Below are 27368 nucleotides of genomic sequence, written 5' to 3' on the forward strand. Positions count from 1 at the left end.
GTAGGTGGGTGCTTTACTAGGTGAGAAATTCATGGGCTTTAGTCACTATGGTATCATAAAAATAGACATTTCCATTCAAAACTGCAGCAGTTATTTCTTCCTGACCTATCCGCCTGAGGCTGAGACAGCAAGGTAAGGACAGTGGTTAAAGAGGATGAGCTTAGAGTCGAACCTGCTGAACCAGCTGTGTCCGGAAGACCTTAACCCAGCGGCGATAGAGGAATTAAAGACACATACACAGAAATATAGAGGTGTAAAGTGGGAAATCAGGGGTCTCACAGCCTTCAGAACTGAGCCCTGAACAGAGATTTACCCATGTATTTATTAACAATAAGCCAGTCATTAGCATTGTTTCTATAGATATTAAATTAACTAAAAGTATCCTTTATGGGAAATGAAGGGATGGGCCGAATTAAAGGAACAGGTTGGGCTAGTTAACTGCAGCAGCAGCATGTCCTTAAGGCACAGATCGCTCATGCTATTGTTTGCACTTAAGAATGCCTTTGAGCGGTTTTCCCCCTTGAGCGGGCTGGGTGTTCCTTGCCCTCATTTCCATAAATCCACAATTTTCCAGCATGGGCGTTATGGCCATCATGAACATGTCACAGTGCTGCAGAGATTCTGTTTATGGCCAGTTTTGGGGCCAGTTTATGGTCAGATTTTGGGAGGCCTGCTCCCAACCCAAACCAAAGCTAAATCCTCACTCTGCTCACTTATTACTTGTATGACCTTGGACAAGTTATCTTTCGTAATCTTCAGTTTCTTCCTTTATAAAATAGAAACAGTAAATTACCTCCCTTTGGGGAGATTTGAGTCGTATGAGATACAATTAACACCCTGAGTAAATGTTTAATAAATATTTGTGGCTGACGGCTTTAATGTTTGCTTGAAGTCTCTAAATACATCTACCAGAATCCTTTTTTTTAAGCACCTTAAACCAACACAAACTCCCATTAGACCTTGTCTTTATTGAAGGGTCTCTGACTTTGCCAGACATTCTTCAAGCATGTTATCTTAATTTACCAGGAGTAGCACCATGACTGGGAAATACATGGTATTCGATAATTGTTTGTTGAATAGATGTTATTAACTTTGGGAGAAGAACTTCCAGAGGCAAAGCTAGGCAATTTTGGCAAAGTCTCAAGGAGTTTAATGCTTCTCCAAATCATGTAACAATGAGTGAGCCAAAACCGTCTTTCAACAGGTGAAATTGCTTTTTCAAGTTGGGTAAACAATTTGAAAAAGAGCTGCTGCTTTTTTTTTTTTTTCTTTTTTTTGTTATTGAAAACTGAGTCTCACTGTGTCACCCAGGCTGGAGTGCAGTGGTAGGATCTCAGCTCACTGCAACCTCTGTTGCCTGTGTTCAAGTGATTCTTCTGCCTCAGCCTCTCGAGTAGCTGGGACTACAGGTGTGGGCCATCATGCCTGGCTAATTTTTTTTGTATTTTTAGTAGAGATGGGGTTTCACCATGTTGGTCAGGCTGGTCTCAAACTCCTGACGTCAGGTGATCCGCCTGCCTCGGCCTCACAAAGTGCTGGGATTACCGATGTGAGCCACTGCGCCCAGCAATGAAACAGAACCTGCACCTCTTCTAATTAATTACCTTCAGCTTAATGTGGACCCTTAAGAAAATTCTGGAATATGTGGTTATTACACAGCCATCAGTGAGAGCTTAGAGGGCTTCAGCTAACCAATGTGGATTCATAGAACAAAGCAAGTCCCCAAGTAGGATGCAAATGATAGTTTTTGGTAGTGTTTCCAACCTAGTAGATTGTGTGAATGCTATAGAATTATCTCTCATACATTAGACTTTGAACAGCTTGAGGTCAGGAACGTTTTACATCTTTGAATCCACTATAGTTCCTATCACAAAGTAAGGACTCAGCAGCTCCTTGCTAGTTAACTGAAGGAGTAAGTGAAATCATGGCATTTAACAAAGTCTCTCAATATTTTAAGGAGAAAATGAGAAATAGAGACTAGAAAATAATGCGTGTGCAAACCTATAACATTTGAACAATCACCATTAGTTAATAGATTGATGCCAACTCTGAAGGAAGAAGTCTAGTAACCGAAGCCAAGGTGTTATGGCTTTCAGTGTTATCAACAAATAGGATGGAAATTGTAGGCAGGGTTATCACAGTAGAGGTGGTGGCAAGGCCAGACATCTCATCTCGTCCTAAGAACACTTCAATACTCAGGTATAAGATCGAGCCAGAGCTTCTAAAAGACTAGAACACCACATCACACCAGCCTCTAGGCCTAGAAAAGTCTTACAAGTTAGAACGTTAGACTAAAGTGATAAGTAGGTATTAACAGGAAAATGGAAAGGTTTTATATCCATTTATTTGAAAGAATTCTGGTGATATTATCACAAACCAAATGTGAGCTAACCAGATGATAAGGACTCTTTATTATTATTGTGGTTAAAAACAAAAAAACACCACATAGCACGAAACGTATAATCTTCATCATTTTTAAGTATAATATTTAGTATAGGCACCTTGTTGTGCAACAGATCACTAGAACTTTTTCATATTGCATAACTGAAATTTTATACCCATTGAAAAATAATTAATCTTTTCCCCCTCACTCAAGCTCCTGGCAACCACCATTGTACTTTCTAAAGTTTGACTACTTTATATAGCTCATGTAAATGTAATTATACATTGTTTGTCTTTTTGTGACTGGCTTATTTCACTTAGCATAATCTTTTCAGAGTTTCTCTAAGTTACAGCATGTGTCAGAATTTCCTTGATAATGTTCCATTCTGTGTATAGACTACATTTTCTTTATGCATTCATCCATCAATAGATATTTATGTTGCTTCCACCTCTTGGTTATTGTGGACTGTGCTGCTGTGAACAAGAACATCTCTCTGAAATTCTGTTTGCTGTTCTTTTGGATGTATACCCAGAAGTGGGATTGCTAGATTATGTGGTAATTCTATTTTTAAGTTTTTGAGAAACTTTATACTTATTCCATAGTACTTGTATCATTCCACATTCCTACCAACAATGCATAAGAATTCCAATTTATCCGCATCCTCACCAACATTTGTTTTCTTTTCCCTTTTTTTTTTTTTTTGATAGTGGCCATCCTAATGGAAGTGAGGTGATGTCTTATTGTAATTTTGATTTACATTTCCCAGATGATTAGTGATGTTGAGCATCTTTTCATATGCTTTGTGGCCATTTGTATATCTTCCTTGGATAAACGTCTCTTCAAATTATTTGCCTGTTTGTAAATCGGATTATTTGCTTGTTGTCATTGTTGAGTTGATGTTCTTTATATATTCTATACATTAACCCCTTTTCAGACATGGTTTACAGATATTTTCTCTCATTCTATAGGTTCCCTCTTCACTCTGTTGATTGTTTCCTTTGTTGCACAATAGCTTTTAAGTATGATATCGTTCCATTTGTCTATTGTTGCTTTTGTTGTCTGTACTTTTCATGCCATATCTAAGAAACCATTGCCAAAGAGAATGTCATAAAGATTTCCCTCTATGTTTTCTTCTAGGAACTTTATAATTTCAGGTCTTACATTTGGATGTTTAATCCATTTTGAGTTAATTTTTTTTATATGGTTAAAGGTAAGGGCCCATCTTCATTCTTTTGTATTAGAGTATTTGGCATTTTCCAAACACCATTTGTTCAAGAAACTATCTTTTCCACATTGTGCTAACACCTTTATCAAAGATCTTTTGATTATATACCTGAAAGTTTATTTTTTAGCTCCTTATTCTGTTTCATTGGTTTATACATTGTGCTCTATGTCAGTACCATACTGTTTTGATTATAGTAGCTTTGTAATATGTTTTGAAACCAGAAGGTGTGAGGCTTTCAGCTCTTTTATTTTTTTCTTCCCCTCAGAATTGCTTTGTTTATTTGGAGTACTGAGATTCCATCATGCCCATTAAGATTTGTTTTTCCTATTTCTTAAAAAGAAAAGAAAAGAAAATGCTATTGGGATTTTGAGAGTGATTGCTTTGAATCTGTAGATTGCTTTGGGTAGTATGGATATTTTAACATTATTAAATCTTACATGAAAATATTTATTGTGTCTTCTCTAATTTCAGCAATGTTTTGTAGTTTTCAGTGTGCAAGCCTCTTTTATCTCCTTGATTAAGCTTATTGCTTTTTTTTTTTTTTCTTTGAGACAGAGTCTCACTCTGTCACCCAGGCTGGAGTGCAGTGGCACAATCTTGGCTCACTGCAAGGTCCACCACCCGGGTTCACAGCATTCTCCTGCCTCAGCCTCCCAAGCAGCTGGGACTACAGTTGCCCGCCACCATGCCCCACTAATTTTTTTGGATTTTTAGTAGAGACGGGATTTCACTGTGTTAGCCAGGATGGTCTCGATCTCCTGACCTCGTGATCCACCCACCTCAGCCTCCCAAAGTGCTGGGATTACAGGTGTGAGCCATTGCACCCGTCCTGATTAAGCTTATTTCTAAGTATTTTGTTATTTTTAATGCAACTGCAAATTAGATTATTTTCTTAATTTCCTTTTTAGATTGTTTATTGTTAGTGTATAAAAACAAAACTGATTTTTTGGAATTGATTTTGTATCCTGCAACTTTGCTAGCTTATGTATTAGTTCTAACAGCATTTTTGTCAAATCATTAGGATTTTCTACATATAAAATCATGTATATGCAAAAGGAATAATTTCACTTCTTCCTTTTTCAATTTAGATGCCTTATATTTCTTTTTCTTGCCTAATTGTTATGGCTAGGACTCCCAGCACTATTTTCAATAAAAATGCGAAAAGAGAGTATCCTTTCCTTCTTCCTCACCTTAAAAGGAAAGCTTTCAGTTTTTCACAATTGAGTATGATGTCAGCTGTGGGATTTTTATGTGTGGACTTTGTTAAGTTTAGGTAATTTCCTTTGATTCCTAGTTGTTGAGTGTTTTTTTAATCATAAAAGGGTGTTGAGTTTTGTATGGTTTTTGTCTTTTACTGTGGTATATTACATTAATTGATGTTTTTATATTGAAGCATTCTTACCTTCCAGGAATAAATTCTGTGTGGTTGTAGTGTGTAATCCTTTTATTGTGATGTTGAATTCTGTTTGCTAGTACTTGGTTGAGAATTTTTATACCAACGTTTCATTAGGGATACTGGTCTGTAATTTTCTTGCACTATCTTTGTCTTATTTTTGGTGTCAGGGTCCTGCTGGCATCATAAAATGAGTCTAGAAGTCTTCCTCCTCATCAATGTTTGGAAAGATTTTGAAAAGAATTTGTATTTGTTCTTTAAGTATTTGGTAGAATTCTCCATTGAAGCCATCTGGTTGTGGGCTTTTCTTTGTTGGAAGGTTTTTGGTTACTGATTCAGTTTCCTTACTACTTATAGGTTATGTCCAGAATTTTTACTTCTTTATAACTCAGTCTTAGTAGGATATATGTTTGTAAAAATCTATCCATTTCTTCCAGGTTATCCAATTGGTTGGTGTGTAATTATTCACAATAGCCTCCTATGATCCTTTTTGTTTCTGTGGCATCACTTGTAATGTCTCTACTTTTGTTTCTAATTTTTGAAATATGAGTCTTCTTTCATTTTTTACTTAGTGTAGCTAAGGGTTGTAAATTTTGTTGATCTTTTAAAAAAACTGAAATTCTGTTAATATTTTAACCAAAGTTCTGTTATGTTTTTCTTTTTCTATTTTCTATTTCATTTATTTCTGCTTTAATCTTTCTATTAAATTTTAGTTTAATTTGTTCTTTTAGTTTCCTGAGGTGTAAACTCATATTGCTGATGAGCTCTTTCTTTGTTTCTCATATAGGTGTTTATTATTACAAGCTTTCTTCTTAGAATTGCTTTACCTGAATCCCATGAGTTTTGGTATATTATGATTTTATTTTCATTTGTCTCAGTATATTTTCTGACTACCCTTGTGATTTCTTCTTTGAACCATTGGTTGTTCAAGATTGTATTACTCAGTTTGCACATATTTGTGACTTTTTCAGTTTTCCTTTTACTATTGATTTCTAGCTTCATTCCATTATTTATAGTCAGAAAACATACTTGATATGATTTTAATCTTTTTAATTTTGTTAAGACTTCTTTTGTGACTTTAAATGTAATCTATCTGAGAGAGTGTTCTATATAACATAGAGATAGAGAAAGAGACAGAGATAGGTATCTGTTAGATCCCACTGGTCTATATTGTTGTTCAAGTCCTCTATTACCTATGGATCTCCTCTCTGGTTAATCTATTCCTTATTGAAAGTGGAGCATTGAAATATCCTACTTTAATTGTGTTTCTGTCTATTTCTACTTTCAATTATGTCAGTGTTTGCTTTATATATTTGAATACACTGCTGGTAGATGCACATATATTTATAGTTGTTATACCTTCCTAGTGAGTAGATTGTTTATCACTATATAAGCTCCTTCTTTGTTTCATGACAGTTTTTGACTTGAAATTATTTTATCTGATGTAATTATGGCCATATTCACTCTTTTAGTTACTGTTTGCAAGGAATATCTTTTTCCCTCCTTTTACTTCCAGCTTATTTACGTCCTTATATCCACAGTGAATCTTTTGTAGACAGTGTATAGTTGGATCTTGTGTTTTAGTCCATCCAGCCATTAATGGATTAAATATTTTGATTATATATTTTGGATTATATATTTTGATTGGGGAGTTTAATCCATTTACATTTAAGAAATTACTAATGGAGAAGGACTTGTTACTATTTCATTAATTGGTTTCTGTATATCTTGTAGTTTTGTTTTTCTTTTATTCTGTTGGCACTCTCCTTTGTATTTTGTTGACGTTTGTAGTTACATACTAATATGGTTTGGCTGTGTCCCCCACTCAAATCTCATCTTCAATTTTAGCTCCCATAATTCCCACATGTCATGAAAGGGACCCAATGGGAAGTCATTGAATCATGGCGGTGGATCTTTCTCTTGCTGTTCTCATGATAGTGAATAAGTCTCATGAGATCTGATGGTTTTTTGAAGGGGAGTTCCCCTGCACATGCTGTCTTTGCCTGCCGCCATGTAAGACGTGATTTTACTCCTCATTCACCTTCCACCATGATTATGAGGCCTCCCCACCCATGTGGAACTGTGAGCTAATTAAACCTCCTTCCTTTATAAATTGGCAATTCTTTGGTATGCCTTTATTAATTAGCAGCATGAGAACAGACTAATACACATGCTTTGATTCCTTTTCATTTCTTCTGTGCATCTTTTGTAGGTATTTTCTTTTGTAGGTGTTTATCAGGAGGATTACATAAAAATCTTGTAACAGTGTATTTTAAATTGATAAGAGTTTAACTTCAGTAACATACAAAAGCTGTTTTCCTTTGCATTTCACCCTATACACATCATATTTTGATGCCACAAAGTACATATTTTCATACTTTGTATTTATTAACATAGTTTTATACTTATATTTTTACGCTTTTATTTTTTTGATTCTCTATCAGAATTAGAAATTATTTACACACTATTGTAAGCATATTATATTCCAGGATTGTGTATTTGTCTGTATAGTTACTCCATCAGAGAGTAACTTTATTTGTATGCTTTCATGTTGCTAACTAGCGTCCTTTCATTTCAACTTGACGGACTTCCTTTACCAATTCCTGTAATACAGGCCTGGAGGTGATCAGCTTCATCAGCTTTTATTTGTCTAGCATGGTGTTTATTTCTCCTTTATTTTTAAAATTTATTTACTTTTAATTGATAAATAATTATTGTATATATTTATGGGGTATATGTGATTTTTAATCTATGTACACATTGTCAAAATAGTCAAGTTAATTAAGTTATAATATTACCTCACTAACTTATTTTTTGTAGTGGGATTATTAAAATTATATTCTTTAAGCAATTATGGGATATACAACACATTGTTATTAACTGTGCTCACCATGCAGGGCACTGAAACTTATTCCTCCAGTTTAACTGAAACTTGACACCCTTTAACCAATGTCTCCTCTTTTCCTATCCCTCCTTCTACTCCTCAGCTTCTGGTTACCCCCTTTCTATTATGTTTCTATGAGATCAGCTGTTTTAGATTCCACATGTAAGTAAGAATATACAGTATTTGTCTTTTTGTGCTGTCTTATTTTACTTAGCATAATGTCCTCTAGTTCCATCCATGATGTCACAAATCACAGAATTTTCTTCTTTTTAAAGGCTGTGTAGTATTACATATATATGTAATATAAATATGTAAGTAATAGATATATGTTATGTATATAACAATTTCTTTATCCATTTATCTGTTGATTGCCACAGGGTCATTCCATATCTTAACTATACTTTTTTTTTTTTTTGGTGACAGGGACTCTTGCCATCGTCCAGGCTGAAATGCAGTGATGTCATCATGGCTTACTGCAGCCTTCAGTCCCCGAGCTCAGGCAATCCTCCTGACTCAACCTCCTGAGTAGCTGAAATTACAAGCACATGCTACCATACCTGGCTAAACTTTAAAAAACACTTTGTAGTGACAGGGTCTTGCAGTGTTGCCCAGGCTGGTCTCAAACTCTTGGCTTCAAGAGATCTCCCTGCTCAACCTCCCAAAGTGCTGGGATTACAGGTGTGAGCCACTGTGCCCTGCGGTGGGGATAGTTGGCTCATACAGCCCTGCTGTGGCTATTGGTAATAATGTTGAAATGAACATAGAAGTCCAGATGTCTTTTGATGTACTGATTTCAATTTTTTTGGATAGTACTCAGAGGTGGGGATGGTTGGATCCCATGGTAGTTCTATTTTTAGTTTTTTGGGGAACCTTCAACCTATTTTCCAAAATGGCTGTACTAATTTACATTTTCACCAACAATACACAAGGTTCATTCATCTTTTTTTTTTATCATAGCCATTCTACCAAGTATGAAGTGATACCTCACTGTAGATTTTACTTTGCATTTCTCATATGATTAGAGATGTTGAGCATTTTTTCATATGTATGTTGGTCATTTGTATCCCTTTTTTTTTTTTTTTTGCAAAATGTCTGTTCACATTGTTTGCCCACTTTTTAATTCAGTTATTTAGATTTTTGCTATTGAGTTTCAGTTGCTTACATATTTTGGATATTAGCCTTTTATCAGCTATATGGTTTGCAAATATTTTCTAACAAATCCATGGATTGTCTCTTCACTCTGTTCATTGCTTTCTTTGCTATGCAGGAGCTAGTTAGTTTAATGCATTCCTATTTATGACTTTTTGTATTTGTTAATTGAAACAAGGAGGTGAAAGATCTGTACACTGAAAACTATACAGCATTGCTGAAAAATTGGAAAGGGCACAAAAAATGGGAAGATATTTCATGTTCATGGATTAAAATAATTAATATTGTTAAAACGTCCATACTACCCAAAGTGATCCTACAAATTTATTGCAATTTTTATCAAAATTCCAATGTCTTTTTTCAGAGAAATAGAAAAAACAATTCTTAAATTACTATGGAACCAGAAAAGACTCCAAATCTTGAGCAAAAAGAACAAAGGTGGAGGCGTCACACTCCCTGATTTTGAAATGTAAAGCTATTGTAGTCAATAGGTTTGACTACAGCATGGTACTGGCTAAAAAACAGACATATCAACCAATGGAACAGTACAGAAAGCCCAGAAATAAACCCAAGTGTTTATGGTCAATTGATTTTTGACAAAGGTATCAAGAACAGACAATGGGGAACGAACAGTCTCTTCAATAAATGATGTTAGGAAAATTTGATATCCACGTATGGAAAAATGAAATTGGAGCCTTATCTCATGCCATATACAAAAATCTACTTAAAATGGTTTTTAAAAAGTTAAATGTAAGGCCTGCAACTATGAAGCTACTAGAAGGAAACATAGGGGGAAGCTCTATGACATTGGCCTGGGCATTGATTTCTTGAATGAGTCGACTTCACTTTTGAAATATAGTTTTGCCAGATAAAGCAGTAGTCCCCACCATTTTTGGCACCAGAGACCAGTTTTGTGGAAGACAGTTTTTCCATGGACCAGCGGGGCAGGAATGGTTTTGGGACAAAACTGTTCCACCTCAGATCATCAGACATTAGATTCCCATAAGGAGTGCACAATCTAGATCCTATGCATGCTCAGTTCACAATAGGGTTTGTGCTCCTAAGAGAATCTAACATGGCCGTTCATCTGATGTGAGGCGGACCTTGGGCAGTAATGCTTGTTCACTTACCACTCACCTTTTGCTGTGCAGCCTGGTTCCTAACAAGCTACGGATTGGTACTGGTCTGTGGCCCCGGGGTTGGAGACCCCTGAGATAAACTCTCCTTGGTTGGAAGTGTTTAAGTATTCTTGGTTGGCAGGTGGGGTTTTTGTTCTCCGTTTTTAGCACTTTGAATATGTCATTCCACCCCCTTCTGGCTTGTAAAGTTTTTCCTGAGAAGCCTACTGGTAATATTATAAGACTTCCTTGCATGTGATGAACCAATTTCTCTTGCTGTTTTCAAGTTTCTTTTTTTGTCTTTTACTATTGATAGCTTGATTTTCATGAACTGTGGTATGGTCCTCTTTGGGTTTATTCTAGTTGGAGTCCTTTGAGCTTTTAAAATTGTGTATGTCTATTTCCTTCCTCCAATTTGGAGAATTGTCAGATATTATTTCTCCAGATCAGCTATCTGCCCCTTTCTCTCTCTCTTTTCTTCTCTGATCCCCATAACGCATATTTTCATCCCCTTGGCATTGTCCCATAAAGTCCCTAAGGCTGTGTTCACTTTTTGAATTTTTTTTTATTCCTTTACTCAATAATTTCAAGTGACCTGTCTTTTAGTTCATTGATTATTTCCTCTTCTTCTTAATACAGCCTGCTACTGGACTCCTCCAGTGAACTTTTTAGTTCGGTTATTTTATTTTTCAGCTTCAGAACTTCTGTTTTTATAGTTTCTGTCTCTTTATTGATATGATTGTGTTCATGCATAGCTTTGCTGATTTTGTTTAGCTGTCTCTCTTGTAGTATTCTCTTGTAGTACACTGAACTTTAATTTTTTTAAGTCTTTTCTGGCCATAGATTTCCATTTATTTGTTATTTCTCTCTCTAGATGTTTATTTTTTTCCTTTAATTGGACCATGTTTCCCTGTTTCTTCATGTACCTTGTTATTTTTTAATGTAATTTGTGCATTTGAACAAATAGCCACGTCTTCCAGCCTTTACAGACTGGTTTCTTACAGTGTAATACCACGTCAGTCAGCTCAGCTAGAGATTCTTGGGGCCTCTCAACCCTTTTCTGGATATCCATCTTCCCTGGGCTTGTTGGTATATTTTCCAATTAGAAGATTTGCTGATTTCTTCTTTATGAGCTTGTAATCTCTTGCTCTCTCTTGCATCTGTCTATGGTACTGCAGATTTTCTGGCACTGCTGCCAGCCTCTGAGCTCTCTAGTTTTCTAAAACCTTTAGCCATCCAAAGTGTTTCAGTTTCGTCTATATTCCTAGTCAACTGAGACAGAAACCAGTCCCTTGAATAAGCCTCCCCATAAATCCAGAACATTGCATGTACTTTTTTACTTACTTCCTCCCAAGGGATAAGCGGTGAGCTGGGTGCTTTCTCTTGATTGCACTGAGCTGTGCTGGCCTCTGCCTGTGGCACTGGCAGATCTCCGCTGTTGCAACCAGCCTCTGAGCTCCTTTTTTCTCAGTGGCTCCCAGGCATTCAGAGTGTGCCAGTTTCCCGTCAGTGCTCCCAGTCAGTCGAGACATAAACTAGTCCCTCAGGCAGCCCCCCTGAAAAGCTGGAATGTTAGACGTACATTCCATTCTTCTCTTTTCTTCCCAAGGGAAAAGCCATGAATTGGGCTTTTTCTCCTGCACACACTGAGCCATACTGGCTTAGGGGAAGGGCTGTCACAATTGAGGTGAAATGGCTTTTCTTACCCATTTCAGCATAGCCATTCTTGGCATTAAACTTGCCTATGGTCCTGTGCCTTCTTAACTGGTTTCTGGAGTTCTCATAAAAGCTTCTGGATTACAAATTGCTGTTAAGTTGATGTCTTTGTGGGGAAACTGAGGTGTGGGGCTTCCTTTTCTGCTATCTAGTCAACATCACTTCTTCATGACAAGGAGTCTTAAAATTGGGATAGCAATTTTAGAATCTTGTCTCTTCACTGAATTTTATGTGTTCTGTACCTGAGGAGTTTTAGTAAATGGATTTATTAAAAACTCAAAAAATAGAGAAAAAGAAATGTGGAGAAAAGATCAAATTACAGAGCATTTTAAGAAGTTTCATTTGTTATTGCCAAAACCAAATAATTTCAATATTTAAATAAAGGCAAAGGGGCTAATTTAGTTAATTATGGCTCATCAATTCTGTGGAGTACTAGGCAGCCATTAAAAAACACTTGAAATTCAGCTAAGAAGGTTGATATTAAGTGTTTTTACCACAAAGAAAAAAAAAAGAAAATGGTAATTATGTGAAGTGATAGATATGTTAATTGGCTGATGTGATTATTTCACTCTAGATATGTATATCAGATCAATTGTATACCATACACACACAATGTTTACTTGTTTGTTTCTTAATAAAGCTGAAAAACTATGGGAAAATATATGGCTAACAAAACAAATCTATGTCTCTCCCTCTGAAACTCCACTAAAAAAAAAAAGTATTACTTCACTGTGACAAAGAGGAGAGAAGCATTGGCAGCTGATGACAGTTTTCAGTAGACACTTTGGGACTGCAGTGTTTTGTTTTTGTCGTTGTTGTTGTTGTTGTTGTTTTTGAGACGGAGTCTCTGTTGCCCAGGCTGGAATGCAGTGGCATGATCTCAGCTCACTGCAACCTCCACCTCCCAGGTTCAAATGATTCTCCTGCCTCAGCCTCCTGGGTAGCTGGGATTATAGGTGCCCACTACCACGCCTGACTAATTTTTATATATTCGGTAGAGACGAGGTTTTGCCGTGTTGGCCAGACTGGTCTCAAAGTCCTCACCTCAAGCGACCCACCCGCCTCGGCCTCCCAGAGTGGTGGGATTATAGGCGTGGGTCCCTGCGCCCAACCTGCAGTGTATTCTGATTGTGGTAAATACCTAGCAAAGCAGAAGAACCTAAAACTTGACTGCTGGGTGAAAGAGGCCCAGCAGAAGATGCCAGATCCTAGGACAACTCAGGAATTTGGGGCACATGTTTCTCCGCACATGACCACAGAACGAGCTGATGATGAAGGAATGGCTGAATACCTGCATGTGAAACAGTAAGACCTCCATACCACTCCCTGCCCACCACAACCAGATGTCTGCACTGCCACCCCCTGCAGTGGTAGAACTAAGAGACTCTGACTCCAGGACATCAGGCACAACCGAGTCTGTACCAACACAGGGATGAGCGAAAACCCACATGCCACAGGAGAGCTTCAAGGCCTTCTCACCAGGGCACTCGGGAAGGCCTAACTTCCCTCAGGCAGGAGCTGGGCTTCCCCTGTGTGGATGATGGCTGAGCTAGCAGACAGTCCTGCACATATGAATATCTGGGGATCTCTCAGCTACCGCATTTCTGCCCAGATCCCCACTGGGAATCCCGTTAGTGTATGAACAGACCCTAGACACAGAAACACACATATTATAAACAATCAGCCACGAATTTGAGGAAGAGTCAAAATCTGATAAACAGAGGCCAAGACAGAGAGCAGAAAGGACCCTGGAGGAAAGTGTGATGCATATGGCTGAAGAAAATGGAAATTAAAATGTGTTCTTGAAAAAGATATAAAGCATAGTTTCCAAGAGGAAAGAGAAGCTATGGTATCCAGGAAACAAGACCATGATGCTATATTTTAAATCCATAACAAGAAGGGGCTCTTGGAAATTTAAAAGAAAAAAAAACCCAGTAACAGAAATTTAAAAACTCACGAGTCTTAGATTGGAGAAAATTTCTAAGAAAAGGGGGAAAATCAGAAAAAATTTAGGCAAGAGTACTCAAGAAAAAAAAAAGACAATTGAATTAGAATCCTTAGTGTTCAATTAATTGGAATCCCAGAGAAAGAAACAGAGGAAAGGAAAAGTTGAAAAGAATAACAGTAACAAATTCTGCAGAATTAAGGATATTCAGATTGCAGGGGTCAGTGAATGCCCCAGACAATGAATGAAAAGAGCCCCACCTAGCACTCGCCATCATGAAACTTCCGAGCAGGAAGGAGTAAGAAAGAATCCCCTGAGCCTGCAGAGGAAAAGCAGATACCAGGCAGAAGATTGAGCCCCACTCTGGATCCAGGTGTCTCAGCTGAGCAGTTCCAAACTAGGAGACGGTGGAGTAATGGCTTAGCATTTTGAGGGACAGTTCTTTTCATCGTAGGTTCCTGTAGGCATCTATACTGACTGTCCAGTATAGTAGAATAAAAACATTCTCACAGTTTGAAGGTCTCAAAAATCTTCCTCATATGCATCTTGTGTCAGAAAGTTGCTGGAAACTGGGTGCCACTAAGATACAGTGAATTAAAAACAAAAACAAACACACAAAAACAGGCGGGGCCCAGCACAGTGGCTCACATCTGTAATCCCATCAATTTGGGAGGCTGAGGCGGGCAGATCACTGGAGCCCAGGAGTTCAAGACCAGCCTGGCCAACATGGCAAAACCCCATCTCCACTAAAAATACAAAAATTAGCCCGGCGTGGTGGCAGTGCCTGTAGTCCCAGCTACTCAGGAAGCTGAGGCAGGAAAATCACTGGAACCTGAGATCACACCACTGCAGTTCAACCTGGGCGACAGAGTGAGACTCTGACTCAAAAAAAAAAAAAAAAAAAAAAAAGAAAACCCCACACAAAACAGGTGGAATATCCAGGAAACAAGGATCAGAACTGAATAGAGGGAAAGGGAATTTCCAGGAAATGCAATTAAGATGTGCGCATGTACCCTAGAACTTAAAGTATAATAATAAAAAAAAAAAGAAAAAAGCTAGAAAACAAATCAGTTATCAAGTTCAGGGAAAGCAAAAAGGTAGTTTAGAAATTTTAATTATGATATACATTATACATCTCAGCAGGAGAAAATTCCTGCTGAAGAGAACTTCTATTTTTCATAATTTTGATGCCTACTATAAGTAAATATGTATCACTAAATAGTAAATATTAATTTAGATCTTTTGCTATAATTTTTTGGAAAATGGAGAGGAAAAGTATGAGTCTGTGTATGTGTGTGTGAGAGAGTGTGTGTGTGTGTGTCTGTGTGTGTGTCTGTGTTTATGTGAGTGTGTGTGTGAGAGTCTGTGTGTGTGTGTGTCTGTGTGTGTGTGTGTGTGTATGTGTGTGTGTGTGTGTCTCTCTCTCTCAAAGAATCAAATCCTCGTCTTCTGGAGTAGGATGCTAATACCTAACATGGAAAAATCAAGAAACAGTACAATAAGCTTCTTATTTAGAAAAATGGAATAAATACCAAAAAAACAGTGTGAAGTGGTTACTGCTGGAGAGGGGGTGGTGGACAAGAAATTGCTTGTTTTTTGACTCAGCTTTGTGGGTTTATTTACTTTCTGTTATGTCCATGTTTTATGTAAAATTTATTACAGAATTTTAGAGGTATAGGAGGTTATACTGTAACAGAAGAAAAGAAAAAATTATTTTTAGAAGAAAAAATAGACTAGAAAAGCAGGCCAATTGTTAGTAGTTTGAGTATTAATAAAGTGATTATGTTCTTCCTTTTATATATATTTTTTAACTTTTTTTTCCAATAAATGTGTGTTACTGATAAAAATTAAAAGGAGACTTCTTTTTTTTTTTTTTGAGACGGAGTCTTGCTCAGTCATCCAGGTTGCAGTGCAGTGGCGCGATCTCGGCTCACTGCAAGCTCTGCCTCCTGGGTTCACACCATTCTCCTACCTCAGCCTCCTGAATAACTGAGACTATAGGTGCCCGCTACCATGCCCAGCTAATTTTTTTTTTTTTTTGTATTTTTATTAGAGACGGGGTTTCACCATGTTAGCCAGGATGGTCTTGATCTCCTGACCTCGTGAGCCACCCGCCTCGGCCTCCCAAAGTGCTGGGATTACAGGCATGAGCCAGCACACCCAGCCTAAAAGGATACTTTTTACACACACACACACACACACACACACCTCTCTCTCTCTCTCTCCCCCTCTCATTGTCTCTCTCCCCCTTTCTGTCTCCTGTATACGTGGTATACATGGTACAAGCATGAGTTAATAAAGCAGAGAGCACCAAGGTCAGAGTTGCAGTGGCAGACGCGGGGTGTTGCAGGCACCATTCCTGTGATGGGCCCTTGGGAGGCCAGGAAGTACTTGGACTGGAGGTGCAGACTTGGCTCTGAGCTGCTCCAGAGCAGGACAGCTCTCATCATGTGATAGTCATCATATTCATTCTTTTGTTTGTTTGTTTTCTTTTCTTTTTTCTGAGGCACAGTCTTGCTCCATCACCAAGGCTGGAGTGCAGTGGTGTGATCTCGGCTCACTGCAATCTCCGCTTCCCGGGTTCAAGCAACTCTCCTGCATCAGCCTCTTGAGTAGCTGGGACTACAAGTGCCCACCATGCTCGGCCCATTCTTTGCGTATACTCAGCACTGCTCTACACACAATGTTCTTTAAATGAATTTTAATCAATGAGAGTGAATGAATAAAAACTTTCACCCTAATGAGGAGAGGAGAGTAGGATTATGTAGTCCTTCGGAAACAAAGAAATGGAATTAGTGAATTCAATTTTACACAGATTTCACGTTCAGCAATTAGACCTGCCCAGTATTCATGAGCTGCCTTTAGAAGCTGTGTGTCTTTCACTGTTGAAGGCTGTGAGCAGGAGATGGATTTCTGCTGTGGTTGGGGTGCTAATGTCCATACACTGATCTAATATCCCATATACTAAGAAACTTCATTGCGATTCTGGGTCAAGATGTGTCCACCTGTGGACCATTAGATAGTCTTGGCTGTGGCTGCTCTGGAACATGAACATGCAGTCAGGGAAGCAAACCTAAGTCAGGTCAGGGTGAGGTCTGAGCTGAACCCATCAGCTCTTCTCTGTGTGATCACAGTTCACGGCAGCCCATCCTGTTCCAGAGGGAATTGTTCTTACATTTAATGAAGGGCTATGGGTCTCCTTCTCTTGTGTGACACGGAAGTTTACCAACCCTCCAGACTTGCCTGGAGTCCCCAGAAAATATGAGCTCCCTGCTCATAGGGGTCTTTGGGGTGTCTATGAGCAACAAACACTGTGCTACCTCCAGGCCACTCCTTGGACATCCGCTGGTCTCTCGCTTCACAACCTCCCCTGCCTGCATGGGAGGACCTGGAAAGGGAACTGGCCATCTAACAACCTCCTTGGAGCACCACCTTCCGCGTGCAGGTCCTGCCCCAGCACAGTCACCCTGACACTGCCTGCCTTTCTTTCTTTATACTTCATAGGTATCTCTAGGGTCACAGATTGATTTACAGAAGAAGAAGCGACGAGCGCCAGCTCCTCCTCCACCACAGCCACCACCACCGAGTCCCCTGATCCCCAACCGCACTGAGGATAAGGAGGAGAACAGGAAGAGCACAATGGGTGAGTGAGGCTTGGCCTGCTGTCTGCATGCAGGGATGCTTGCTGTGTCCTGGAATGTCACCTCTGATGTGAATTCCTGCAGTGGCCTCATCCATAATGGCATTAACTCAAAAAATATTAATGCTAAAGAAAGAAGGGCTGGAAAGAAATAATTGCAAGTTCACTTCATATCTTACTAGCAGTATTTCGTGGACATTATGTGAGTATTTAGGAGGTGGGGGACGGTGGAAGCGGGGAAACGGTTGTAGGAGCCCGGAGAGGGTGAAAATGGAAAGCCTGTGAGTGTGAGTGTGTGATGTGTCTCTGATGACAAAAGGAGAAGTTCCTAAGGTGACATCGTGGAAGCTGCTTTGAAGGACATCTGGCATTTCAAAGAGATCTGAGGCCACAGGTGATATATAGACAAGTTGACATCAGCTCAGTAATTTTTAGACCATCCTGTTTGAAATTGATCTTCACTTATATTTCCTGGTACACATTTAGCAAAGACCCTGATCTTCTTTGAGAAAAAGAGAGCCCAGAGGAAAGAAGATAGACTCATACTATCTATGGGCAGAAAGAGACCTATTAGATCATCATCGCCCACCCCTCGTGCTACAGGCGAGGTGGAGAGAAGCTGAATGATGGCGCTCTCCAGGTCCAGGGGAGTCAGGGGTTCATTTTATTTTTAAATCATTCAACATTTGTTATTTCACTTATGTAGGAACAGAAATGGCTCTTTCAGGAGAGTGGCTGGAAAATGGCAGCCTAGGAGTCACACCCTCCTGAGGTGAGAGCCCTGAGAATGGCATGTGTCAGTGCTCACGCCAAAGCCACCAGCACTCACAGGCCACTCACCATGCCCTTTAACTCACCCAGGCAGCCCCGCATTGTGCCTTTGCCCTAAGGTCTGCAGCTGCAGGAGGGAAAGTCCGTCCAGGATAAGTGGCTGCCTCGGCAGTTTCTGGACCTTTAGTGAGAGCTCCATGGCAGTTTGTCAGCATCTTTCCCCTTAGTCAGTTCCCCGCTTTTAATGTGTTAGCATTTCAGCCTGGGAGTCAGTTACCCTAAGAAGCAATAACCTGTATTGCATGTCACCTCATCCCTTTTCCCAAAGGATTGAAAGAAAACATTGTCAGTGGATCATTAAAATAAACCTGGTTTTCTCCTATTTCATGAAGAGCCCCCCTTCTCCCTTCCAAGCTCTCTCCCCATGTTTTGTAAAGGGACAAAAGCCCCTAGTTTAAATCTTAAGTGGCATCCACTGTAAATGGCTATATGTGGTTGGATCATGCTGATCCCTAGGCCAGTCACTTCAACCCAGGGCAGGACCCCCTGACTCCGTCCTGGAGGCCTGAGTCCTTGTGTCCCATATGCTTGGGACACAACATCCCCACCCTCTCTACAACTCAGGACATTCTTCAAAACAAACTTGGAGAACTATTAACACTAAACAACCAAAGGGGTTGAAAAGTATAAATGGACTCAGGAGATAAGTTAAATGAATGCTTCATCTAGCCAGAATAGGTCAGTGACTCTAGAAAAGCAACAAGAATAGGCTAAAAACAGATCTGTGAACCTGAAAAGGACTAACATGAATAAAAGGAGTTCCTTTAAACTTGACAAAGCTCTGTAGGGGGTGTTGAAGGATAGTTTTCAAGCCCAGCATTTATGTAGTTGTGTCTGTTAAAAAGAAATTGCAACCAGGCATGTCTTTCCAAACTGCTCCAATGATAGAACACTACGTATGTAAAATGTTAAAGTGTGAGTGTGGCTGGATGTGGTTGGTGCCAGATGAGAATGGATTAGGTGCTGGATAAGACTGGATCCGGTGTTAGGTGTGGCTGGATCTGGTGTTGAGTGTGGCTGGATCTGGTGCCCAATGAGGTTGGATTTGGTGCCGGGTGAGTGATGGCTTAGCTTAACCTGCTGAAGTAACTCCCTATTGATTCCATATAGGTGGTGGACGGCAGGTGCCACAAAAGCCTCCCAGAGGCACTGCTCGGGGTCCACCCCAGTTAGTGCTCCCCCCACCCCCGCCCTACCCACCTCCCGACCCAGATGTGGTGGAGCCTCTCAGCTTTCCCGGGGAAGGCACTGGTACCGAGGCCTCAGACCAGAGACCCAAACGTATGTTCTCCTTGCTTCATTCTGACTGTGTTGACCATTCATCTCTCTGGGCACTGTGATGTCGGGGCTGGGTTTCCAGATTTTCCATTGTTGTCTTTGGATGTGTGTGCCTTTCCTTCTCAGCTCTTGTTTCCCAATGCTGAATGCAGTGTGTCTGATTTCACAGAGAACGCACTCTGGAGAGCTTAACCAGGAAATCATGCCTATCTGTGGTCAGACTTCAGCTAAACACACACCTTGTGGTTGTAGGGACGTCAGCTAGGGGCCAGTGTTCTGATACTAGAATGAACCTGAGTGCCCGTAGAGAGAGACAGCTGTCCGGCACAGCCGTCATGTGATCTGGATGGTGGGCTGACTCAGGCGGGCTGTGGGCACACCTGCAGAGGTCGCACTCGAGAGCTGGGAAGACATCCTTCGTAAGTTAGCCTTGGAACTCTGTGGCCAGTGGCCAAGCATGAGTACTGCTTCTCTATGGAAAAGGAAACTGAGGTATGAGAAGGGGAAGCAGGTCACTTTGAGTGTACTAATAGCCAGAATGAAAGTCCTGCTTTGCTTCTGTTTCCTGGCACACCCTGTTTGAGATGAGGCTCTCCTTGTTGTTTCCTGGGGTTCTTTTGGACTTTAATAAGTGGGGATAGCATTCCCACCTCCAGACAGGCATAGTTTTATACACTTACTCTCTATACTCCGTGGCATTATGGGCATATTGGGCCTGCGTTTGGACCGCTTCAGTATGTCTTAGCTGTGCGGCGACACTTCCTGATAAAGCAAGCGCCATCCTGGACTGTGTACATGGAGCAGCACAATGTCACTGTGCGTGCAGCCGGGAGCCCTGCTGGTGCCCACATGAGTGTGCACAGCCTTCTGGTTAGGAAGTTCATACGTTTTTTGCCACTGGACTGCTTTATCTTTTTCTGTCTTCTTTCGAAATGATGATTAGCTGCCTGCCAGCTTCTGGGTAAAGAAGATAATTGTTGGATTACTTATCGAATTTCTCTAGGCAAAATAATCCTGATTCATTTTATCTTTCTTCACAAGTACCTCTTTTCCACCCTTAAAATACGTTTGATCATCTTGACATTTGACATACTTCCGAATGCAAATGAATTTTTTAGGGCATTCAAAAAGGAAGAGTTAGGCTTATCAATCAGAAAGACAGCAGCCGTGGTGTGGATGGCTCCAGAGCCATTTCATCTCCGAAGACAGTGGGTTTTAAGCCCCACACACCAAGGCCATGAGAGTCGGTGCTCTCTCCTGCGGCCGATGCCCTCACCTACAGAATCTCCTCCCTGTGGGAAAAAGTGAGGGAAAAATAGCTGGATGAAAGCTATAAAGCCAAGTACAGCCCGTTGGCAATCACAGAATGGGCCCAGCACCAGGGCTCTGTGGCAGCCTACACAGGATGGGAGACCTGGGTGCAAACTTGCAGACCCTCGATTCCTCCTGGGTTCCCTTGTGTTGGGGGCGCTTACTGTGCAGATGCAGCATCTGCTGGGGCAATGTGCCAACAAGATGTGGGAGGGGTACTTACCAAGGCTGCGTCAGGCTTGAGGCATCAGGCTTCATCCTGCATCTCTGCAGAGCTGTAGAACCTCCCCACCCGCTGCCCTTAGACCTTCGGACAGGTCTGAGCCGGAAGGAGAGCGAAGTGGCAAAGAGAAGACCAGACTCACCTTCGTCTTGCCTTGTGGCTCTATTTCCTCCCTGTGCCCTCTGCCAGCTCCATACTGGTTCATTCCCCCAGGTCCATGCACCTAGGGCTTCCTTTGCCCTCAGCATCATAATTCGCCTTCTCCCTCCTCTTCCCCTCTCACACCCACAGCAATGGAGTAGGGGGAAGAGGAGTTTGGGACAGGGAGGCCGAAGGAGGCATCAGATGGAGTACACCAATTTCAGTTCCCCCTCCCCTGCAGACCAGCCAGGCGCCTTGCCCTTCTTGAGACTCGGAGTCTCCCCTCCCTCTCCTGCCCCGCTCCAGCCCGCGCTCTTGGCTGCCAGCGCACCACAAGTTCAAGCATCCACCTCCGAGCTTTTATGTTGCTAATTAGCAGAACCAGCCTGCCCATTGTTTATGGCTTTACAAACCAGGATTCCCCGCCCAAGCAGGCAGAATGCAGCTTGCCTTCAGGACTTAAAAAAGTTAAGAAAAATGAATATTTTCTTTTCATTTGTTGTATCTTTTTACAAAATGTTGAAATCTGGGTGATCCTTCCACCCATCCCCAGCGAGGCACAGGCTGTTGGCACCTGAGTGCTGGGTGTGAATGTGCGTCCCTGTGGCCCGTGTTCACCCCTGCACTCCTTAGCAAACTTCTGGCTATTTTTGGCTGTGTGGAAGCTCAGTGGAGACATTTTAATGCCAGCTATAAGCACTTGCCTATCTCCTCTTGAGTTCAGTTTTAAAACTACGTTCCTCACATAACAAACACTGTGTTTATAGGGGAGCTTACCCTGAGTACCTACGAGGTCTAGTCGGTCCACCAGGCATCTCACAGAAGCTCTCTCACTGCTTTGTAGGGTATGCACAGTCACCATGGGGAAACTGAGGCAGGAGGCCTTACCCCCATAAGCGATATAGAGGGGTTTCTGTTTATGGGATCTCAGACTCTCAGTGTTTGCTTCATTCGTCACCCTGTACTTCTCTCCTGCCGCTGCAGAGACTCCCAGGGGACACTGTGGCTTTCACCTCCATTGTGATTTCTACAGCAGATGGTATACTCCTCTTAGGCTGTTAAAAAGGAGAAATACACTTTTTTGAAAACTAGTGTCCACTAACCTTCATAAGATAAAAAGATTCAAAAAGCTAATGGATAATGGATTTGTGCGCAGATTTAAGAAGGCGAGGAGAAGACATAAATAGGTCCTATACAACTTCACCCTTTATTTTATCTCTTCAACTCTGAGCCATTCTGTTCCAGCCATTCCCCTGTCTCCTCCCTGACCTCTGTAAGATCTTGACCCAGTCACAGGCCTGATGACTTTGCTGGGGTCTCAATAGGCTACTGCCAGCCTCTCTTCCACAGCCAGCCTCCTACCAGCCTGCCTGGAACTCAGCCCAAGCACGAAGCTCTCACTCCCATTTTGATGCTGAAACTGTTGTTAGTACTCGATACTCGGTCATGAAAACCACATTTACCTGGAACAAAGGCCAAATGGAGAAGACTGTGTGCTCAGATGTTCAGTACCACTTATGTGTGGGGCTTCTGAACTCTTGTGAACAAATACATGGTTTGTATCAAGAGCTCAGAAGAGGTGGAGCAACCACCTGCCCGGGTGTATGTGGCTGTAAGAGGCCATCTCTCGGCAGCCAGCTCTGCAGCTCACTGAGCCCGTGTGCAGATTGCTCTCAGCTCCCTGCCTGCTGAAGCCACAGCTGCACAGTGCAAGTTCTCTGTGCATGCCCTGTGGCCATCTCAAGTACCTGTCTCTGGCAAGCCTCTCACTCCCTCCAGTGGGAATTCCTCCCACTACCCTCTAGGCATTTATCCTTTACCGTACTCGCCATACTGTATTACACACACCTGTTATGTGCCTCCTCTACTAGTGCGAGCTGTTGATACTTGAAGGCTTAACTGTTTTATCCATATTTGTATCCGTCCTTCAGATTGGTGCCTGACACATAGCATAAATTTACTAAAGAAATATACCAGAATTTATCTCACCATGTGAATTGTAAGTATCAAATTATGGTGGAATATGCTATTCTGTTCAGCTTCATTAAACATGTTTTCCAGGCTAAAGGGCATCTAGTACCCAGCATTTTAGGTCTGTCTATAGGACACCCCTCCAAAGAGTTAACACTGCATCAAAGACCTGTTGCAGTTATACTTGAGAAAGATATGAAGATCTCCGTGGATTTCAGCATCCAGCCTTGGTTTCTTCTTGAGTGGTTTCTTGGTCTGGCCTTGCTTCTGGGATGCCTTCAGTTGTGTGTTGGCCTCTCTGAAGTGGCTCTTAGTGATTCCCACCTCCTGTGTTCACCCTCTAGCCTCTTGTAGTCTCTTGCCATGAATGCACACTGTACTTAGTGACTCCTATCTAAGGAATCAAATATGACAAAGGTAGTGGGATGTCACTTCTTACATCCAAGTTTAGGGTTGAAAGGGACTGTGGTCTCCATCTTGGGCACCCTCTCTCACTTGCTTACTCTGAGGAAAGCCAGCCACCACGCTGTGAGCTGCTCTATTGAGACCCATATGGCAAGGAGCCGAGGGAGACTTCAGCCAACAGCCAGTGAGGAACTGAGGCCCTTTGTCCACTGATCATGAGCCTAGAAACCTGCCAACAGCCACTTGAGTGAAGTTGGGGGCAGATCTTTCCCCAGTAGAGCCTACAGATGAGACCATAGCCCTGATTGACACCTGGATTGTAGCCTGGTGAGAGGCATCCAGCAAAGCCATGCTCAGATTCTAGACTCACAGAAACTATGGAATAGTCGATGCTTATTGTTTTAAGCCTCTAAGTTTTGGGATAATTTGTTCTGCAGCAATAGATAACTAAAACAAGTTTCAAGTAAGCAAAACCCATCTCAAACCTAATTCAACAGTTAAGGAATGTGTTATCTCATGGAACAGGAATCCCAGAGTGGAGTAGCATTCAGTGTTAGTTGAATCTGAAGCCCAAGTTGTCATCAAGGATCTTGGTTCATCCCAATTCTTCTCTGTATCATCTTTGGGGTCGGCTTTCCCCTAAGACTGGGAGCAACGGGTCTGTGGCTCTTCCAAGTATCATATCCAGACACTAGAATTTTCATAAGAGGAAGACAGACTATCTCTTTTAATGGTTTTGTAGGAGAAAGGAAACCTTTCCCAGAAACCCCCCCCTACTAAAAGTTCCTCTCATGTTTCATTGTCTACAGTTGAGTAATACACTGACCCAATTCTTTGGCAAGAATGGAAAGGCCTTAGATGAGCCAGGCCCACCTGGTAGATGTGGATGGGGTCAGCTTTCTCTGAGGTACTTGGAAGTCACTGGTCAATGCTGGAGTTCTGTTAACTTGGAAGTATGGGTGATGTATGCTATGTGAACAGCCAGCAGTGTGCACTACACATGGGTTGCACCCTTCAGTTTGATTTTAGTCTGGAGCATGGAGGATGTGTGATGAGTAGGTACAGAGAGGATGGTGAGCCAATGTTGAAGAGCAAGTGGGTGGATTTGGTTCAAAAACAGTAAGGCCAAGCACCTGAAAGTCAAAAGTCACCAAAGAACCGTCCTCCTTGAGGGATGATTTCAGTGCAGAACTGGCCACTTCAAATCTAGCCTCCACCTACACTTCTCATTTTCTGCTTTTCCAGAGCAGAGGAGCTATTGTAAATGCTCCTAGCAGTAGAATATGCCTATTCAGTGTTCAGGAATGAAGGCAACTGCTTTCTTGATAATCTTTGTAGTAAGAGGTGTGTTCATCACACGAATCTGAAGAATACTGGATCTCACTTGAAATTACTTCCTGCTGTAGAAAGCATAATCTTGTCTCTTCCAAAGTTAGTTTAGGGTGGACAAAGTGCAGCCTTTTTAAAGGCAACATAGGGCAAGTGTGAAGGTGTGTGTGGCCAAAGAACAACCTTGTGCTCCCTGCTGTCACCTTGTGTAGAACTGAGATTTCTGTTGCCTGATCCAGGCTGTCCATGTCTTCCTGGCTGTCATGGTCAGGACAACTTGCAGAGTCTGAGTTGATAAATACCACACAGATAGGAGAAGGGCTATTAAGCTATGTAACCTCTCGAAGCCGCATGTCACAAAGGGCATTACTAGTAGGATTTTGGTGTGTGTTTGACGTTTCCCAGCATGGTTTTAAGAACAATGGAAGAATGGCTCCCTGGTATGTGGTCTTTAATCATGTTTTTTCTTATTAATAAGATTTTGCATTAAACTTTAGATATCTAATCATGTACATAGATGCTTTTATGTGCATGTCTAAACTAATACAGTTGTGTGTATATGGATGTTTCCTCATAACTTTCTAATCAGCTTGCTTTCTGCCAACATTTGATTTCAGTTGAACCTTCATTGTGAATCACCATAATGGAGCCTATTCCCTTAGTGCATTGAATTGTTTATTTACAAGATTTGCAGTGCCGATTATAATTAGGCTATTAACAAGTTATGAATTGAATTATCTATTTCAATTAGCAGACCTTGGAGATTTAAAGATCAATGCATATGGAGCTCAAATTACAGATTCTCTATTTACTTTACATTTTTAAAATGAAAATATTCAGTGACTGTCATTTTCTTACACATTTTTCTACAACAGGCTTGAGCAAATAAATCTTTCCTTGGGCATACATTTACAGGGTAATTGACAAAAGATCAAAAGGCATAAAGGGAAGATAGGTCATTGTCTCCTGTTCTAAGCGACCCCCCAACAAGGGATACTCTTTCTAGCTAATTGATTTTAAATTTGTGACCAAGTGTCCAATTCTAAAGAACTTTAAGGAAACTCTAAAACAGGGAAATAAAATGAGAGGAATGAACTCTCTATTTTGAATTAGAAGAGAGTATCTTGAGTTTGATCAATGCAAAAATAATAAGAAGAATGATTTATATTATAAGCAAGTGATCCAGCAGAGGAGCTGTGAATCTAGAAATACTTGTGGCACAGCTTGAAATATTTGGTGGCTATAATCCTATCTCTACATTTGGGGACCAGATGCTCACTAAGGGCTGCTGGCTTGGTGAACAGCCATGTGCTGCTTGAGCAGAGGGCATGGAACTGGAGAAGGTAGGACAGGAATTTGGCTGATGCCCCTTAGATTGGGACCAGTCCTCATTAGAGTCTCCTAATGCCTTATTCTCAAATTTGAGCCCAAACTAAGTACTTTTCCTATTTCAAAACAAAGCAGTTAATTCTAAGCTTGTGACACAACCACAGTTCTGTGCGTCCTGTTTGTCGTGGGAATCACCAGTGAAAACACTACAGGTGTGGCGCTCAGAGCAAGCCCTGGGAAGCATTCTTGCCCTTGGCTGGTGTTTATTTGCCACTTTCCTTCCCTGGCAGGAGAGCCAGCCACACAGCTGTTCCTGCTGCCACGGGACAGGCATGGCATCCAGGAAAACAGGAAGTGGGTCGTGAGCAAATGGGCCTTTTCATAAAATGGAAGGAAATCGTCAACTGTGGGAGCAGAATCTGTCCCTACTCAAAAGTACATTAGAAAAATACAGAACTGAACTTTTAGCCTGTTATTATTGTACCTTGAAAACCATTAAATCAACCCAACGTAGACTACAGATTGGATGCAGCTTAGAAGTAGTGAGAATCACAATAGCTCTATATATAGCTTTTTTAAAAAAACCTTATGAGCCTATTTCTTTTTGCTAATTACTTCTTAGTCTTTTATTTACAAGGTACAATGTCCCTAACTTGAGAGAGAATTAAAGAACTTAGTGACAACTCAATGGAACAGAACAGCACTTTGCCAGCTCATAAAAGCAGATTGTTAAAATTTCAGGAATTTTGCAAACCAATGGCTGAACAGACCCACTATTAAAAAGTAAATTATACAGACATACAATTAAATAAATAATATTAAAAACAGAGGTATCAAATACTAAAAACTCATCACCTCCTAATTATTTTAGTACATTTCATTACTATTTCAACGTTGTTGAGGTTGTTTACATATATCAGATCTGTAGGATTCAATGCTATAGAATAGTAAAAATGTATCACAGTGCACTACTGCACATCTCTTCCCAGCACCGCAGTGACTGATGTCAATAGCAGGAAATCAACCATCGAAAAACTATTTATAGCATAGGAATTAGCAAATGTTATAAATCAGGTATTGATTGATCTTGTTAATTG

The 27368-nt window shown here is 40.9% G+C and overlaps 1 protein-coding gene across 15 annotated transcripts in view; it reads left to right on the forward strand.

Moving 5' to 3' along the window:
• Positions 1-27368, forward strand: part of COBL (cordon-bleu WH2 repeat protein) — a 300001-nt gene that overhangs the window by 212054 nt on the left and 60579 nt on the right. For 8 of the 15 annotated variants that reach the window (XM_005549568.4, XM_005549571.4, XM_005549570.4 and 5 more), the window contains 2 exons: positions 17318-17456; positions 19395-19565. In XM_005549568.4, the coding sequence (XP_005549625.3) occupies positions 17318-17456; positions 19395-19565 (310 nt within the window). The remainder of the gene's footprint in view (positions 1-17317; positions 17457-19394; positions 19566-27368) is intronic. The other 7 variants (XR_012433198.1, XM_005549573.4, XM_074036560.1 and 4 more) reach the window with 1 other exon arrangement.

Source organism: Macaca fascicularis, chromosome 3 (assembly GCF_037993035.2).
Source record: "Macaca fascicularis isolate 582-1 chromosome 3, T2T-MFA8v1.1".
NCBI lineage: Eukaryota > Metazoa > Chordata > Mammalia > Primates > Cercopithecidae > Macaca > Macaca fascicularis.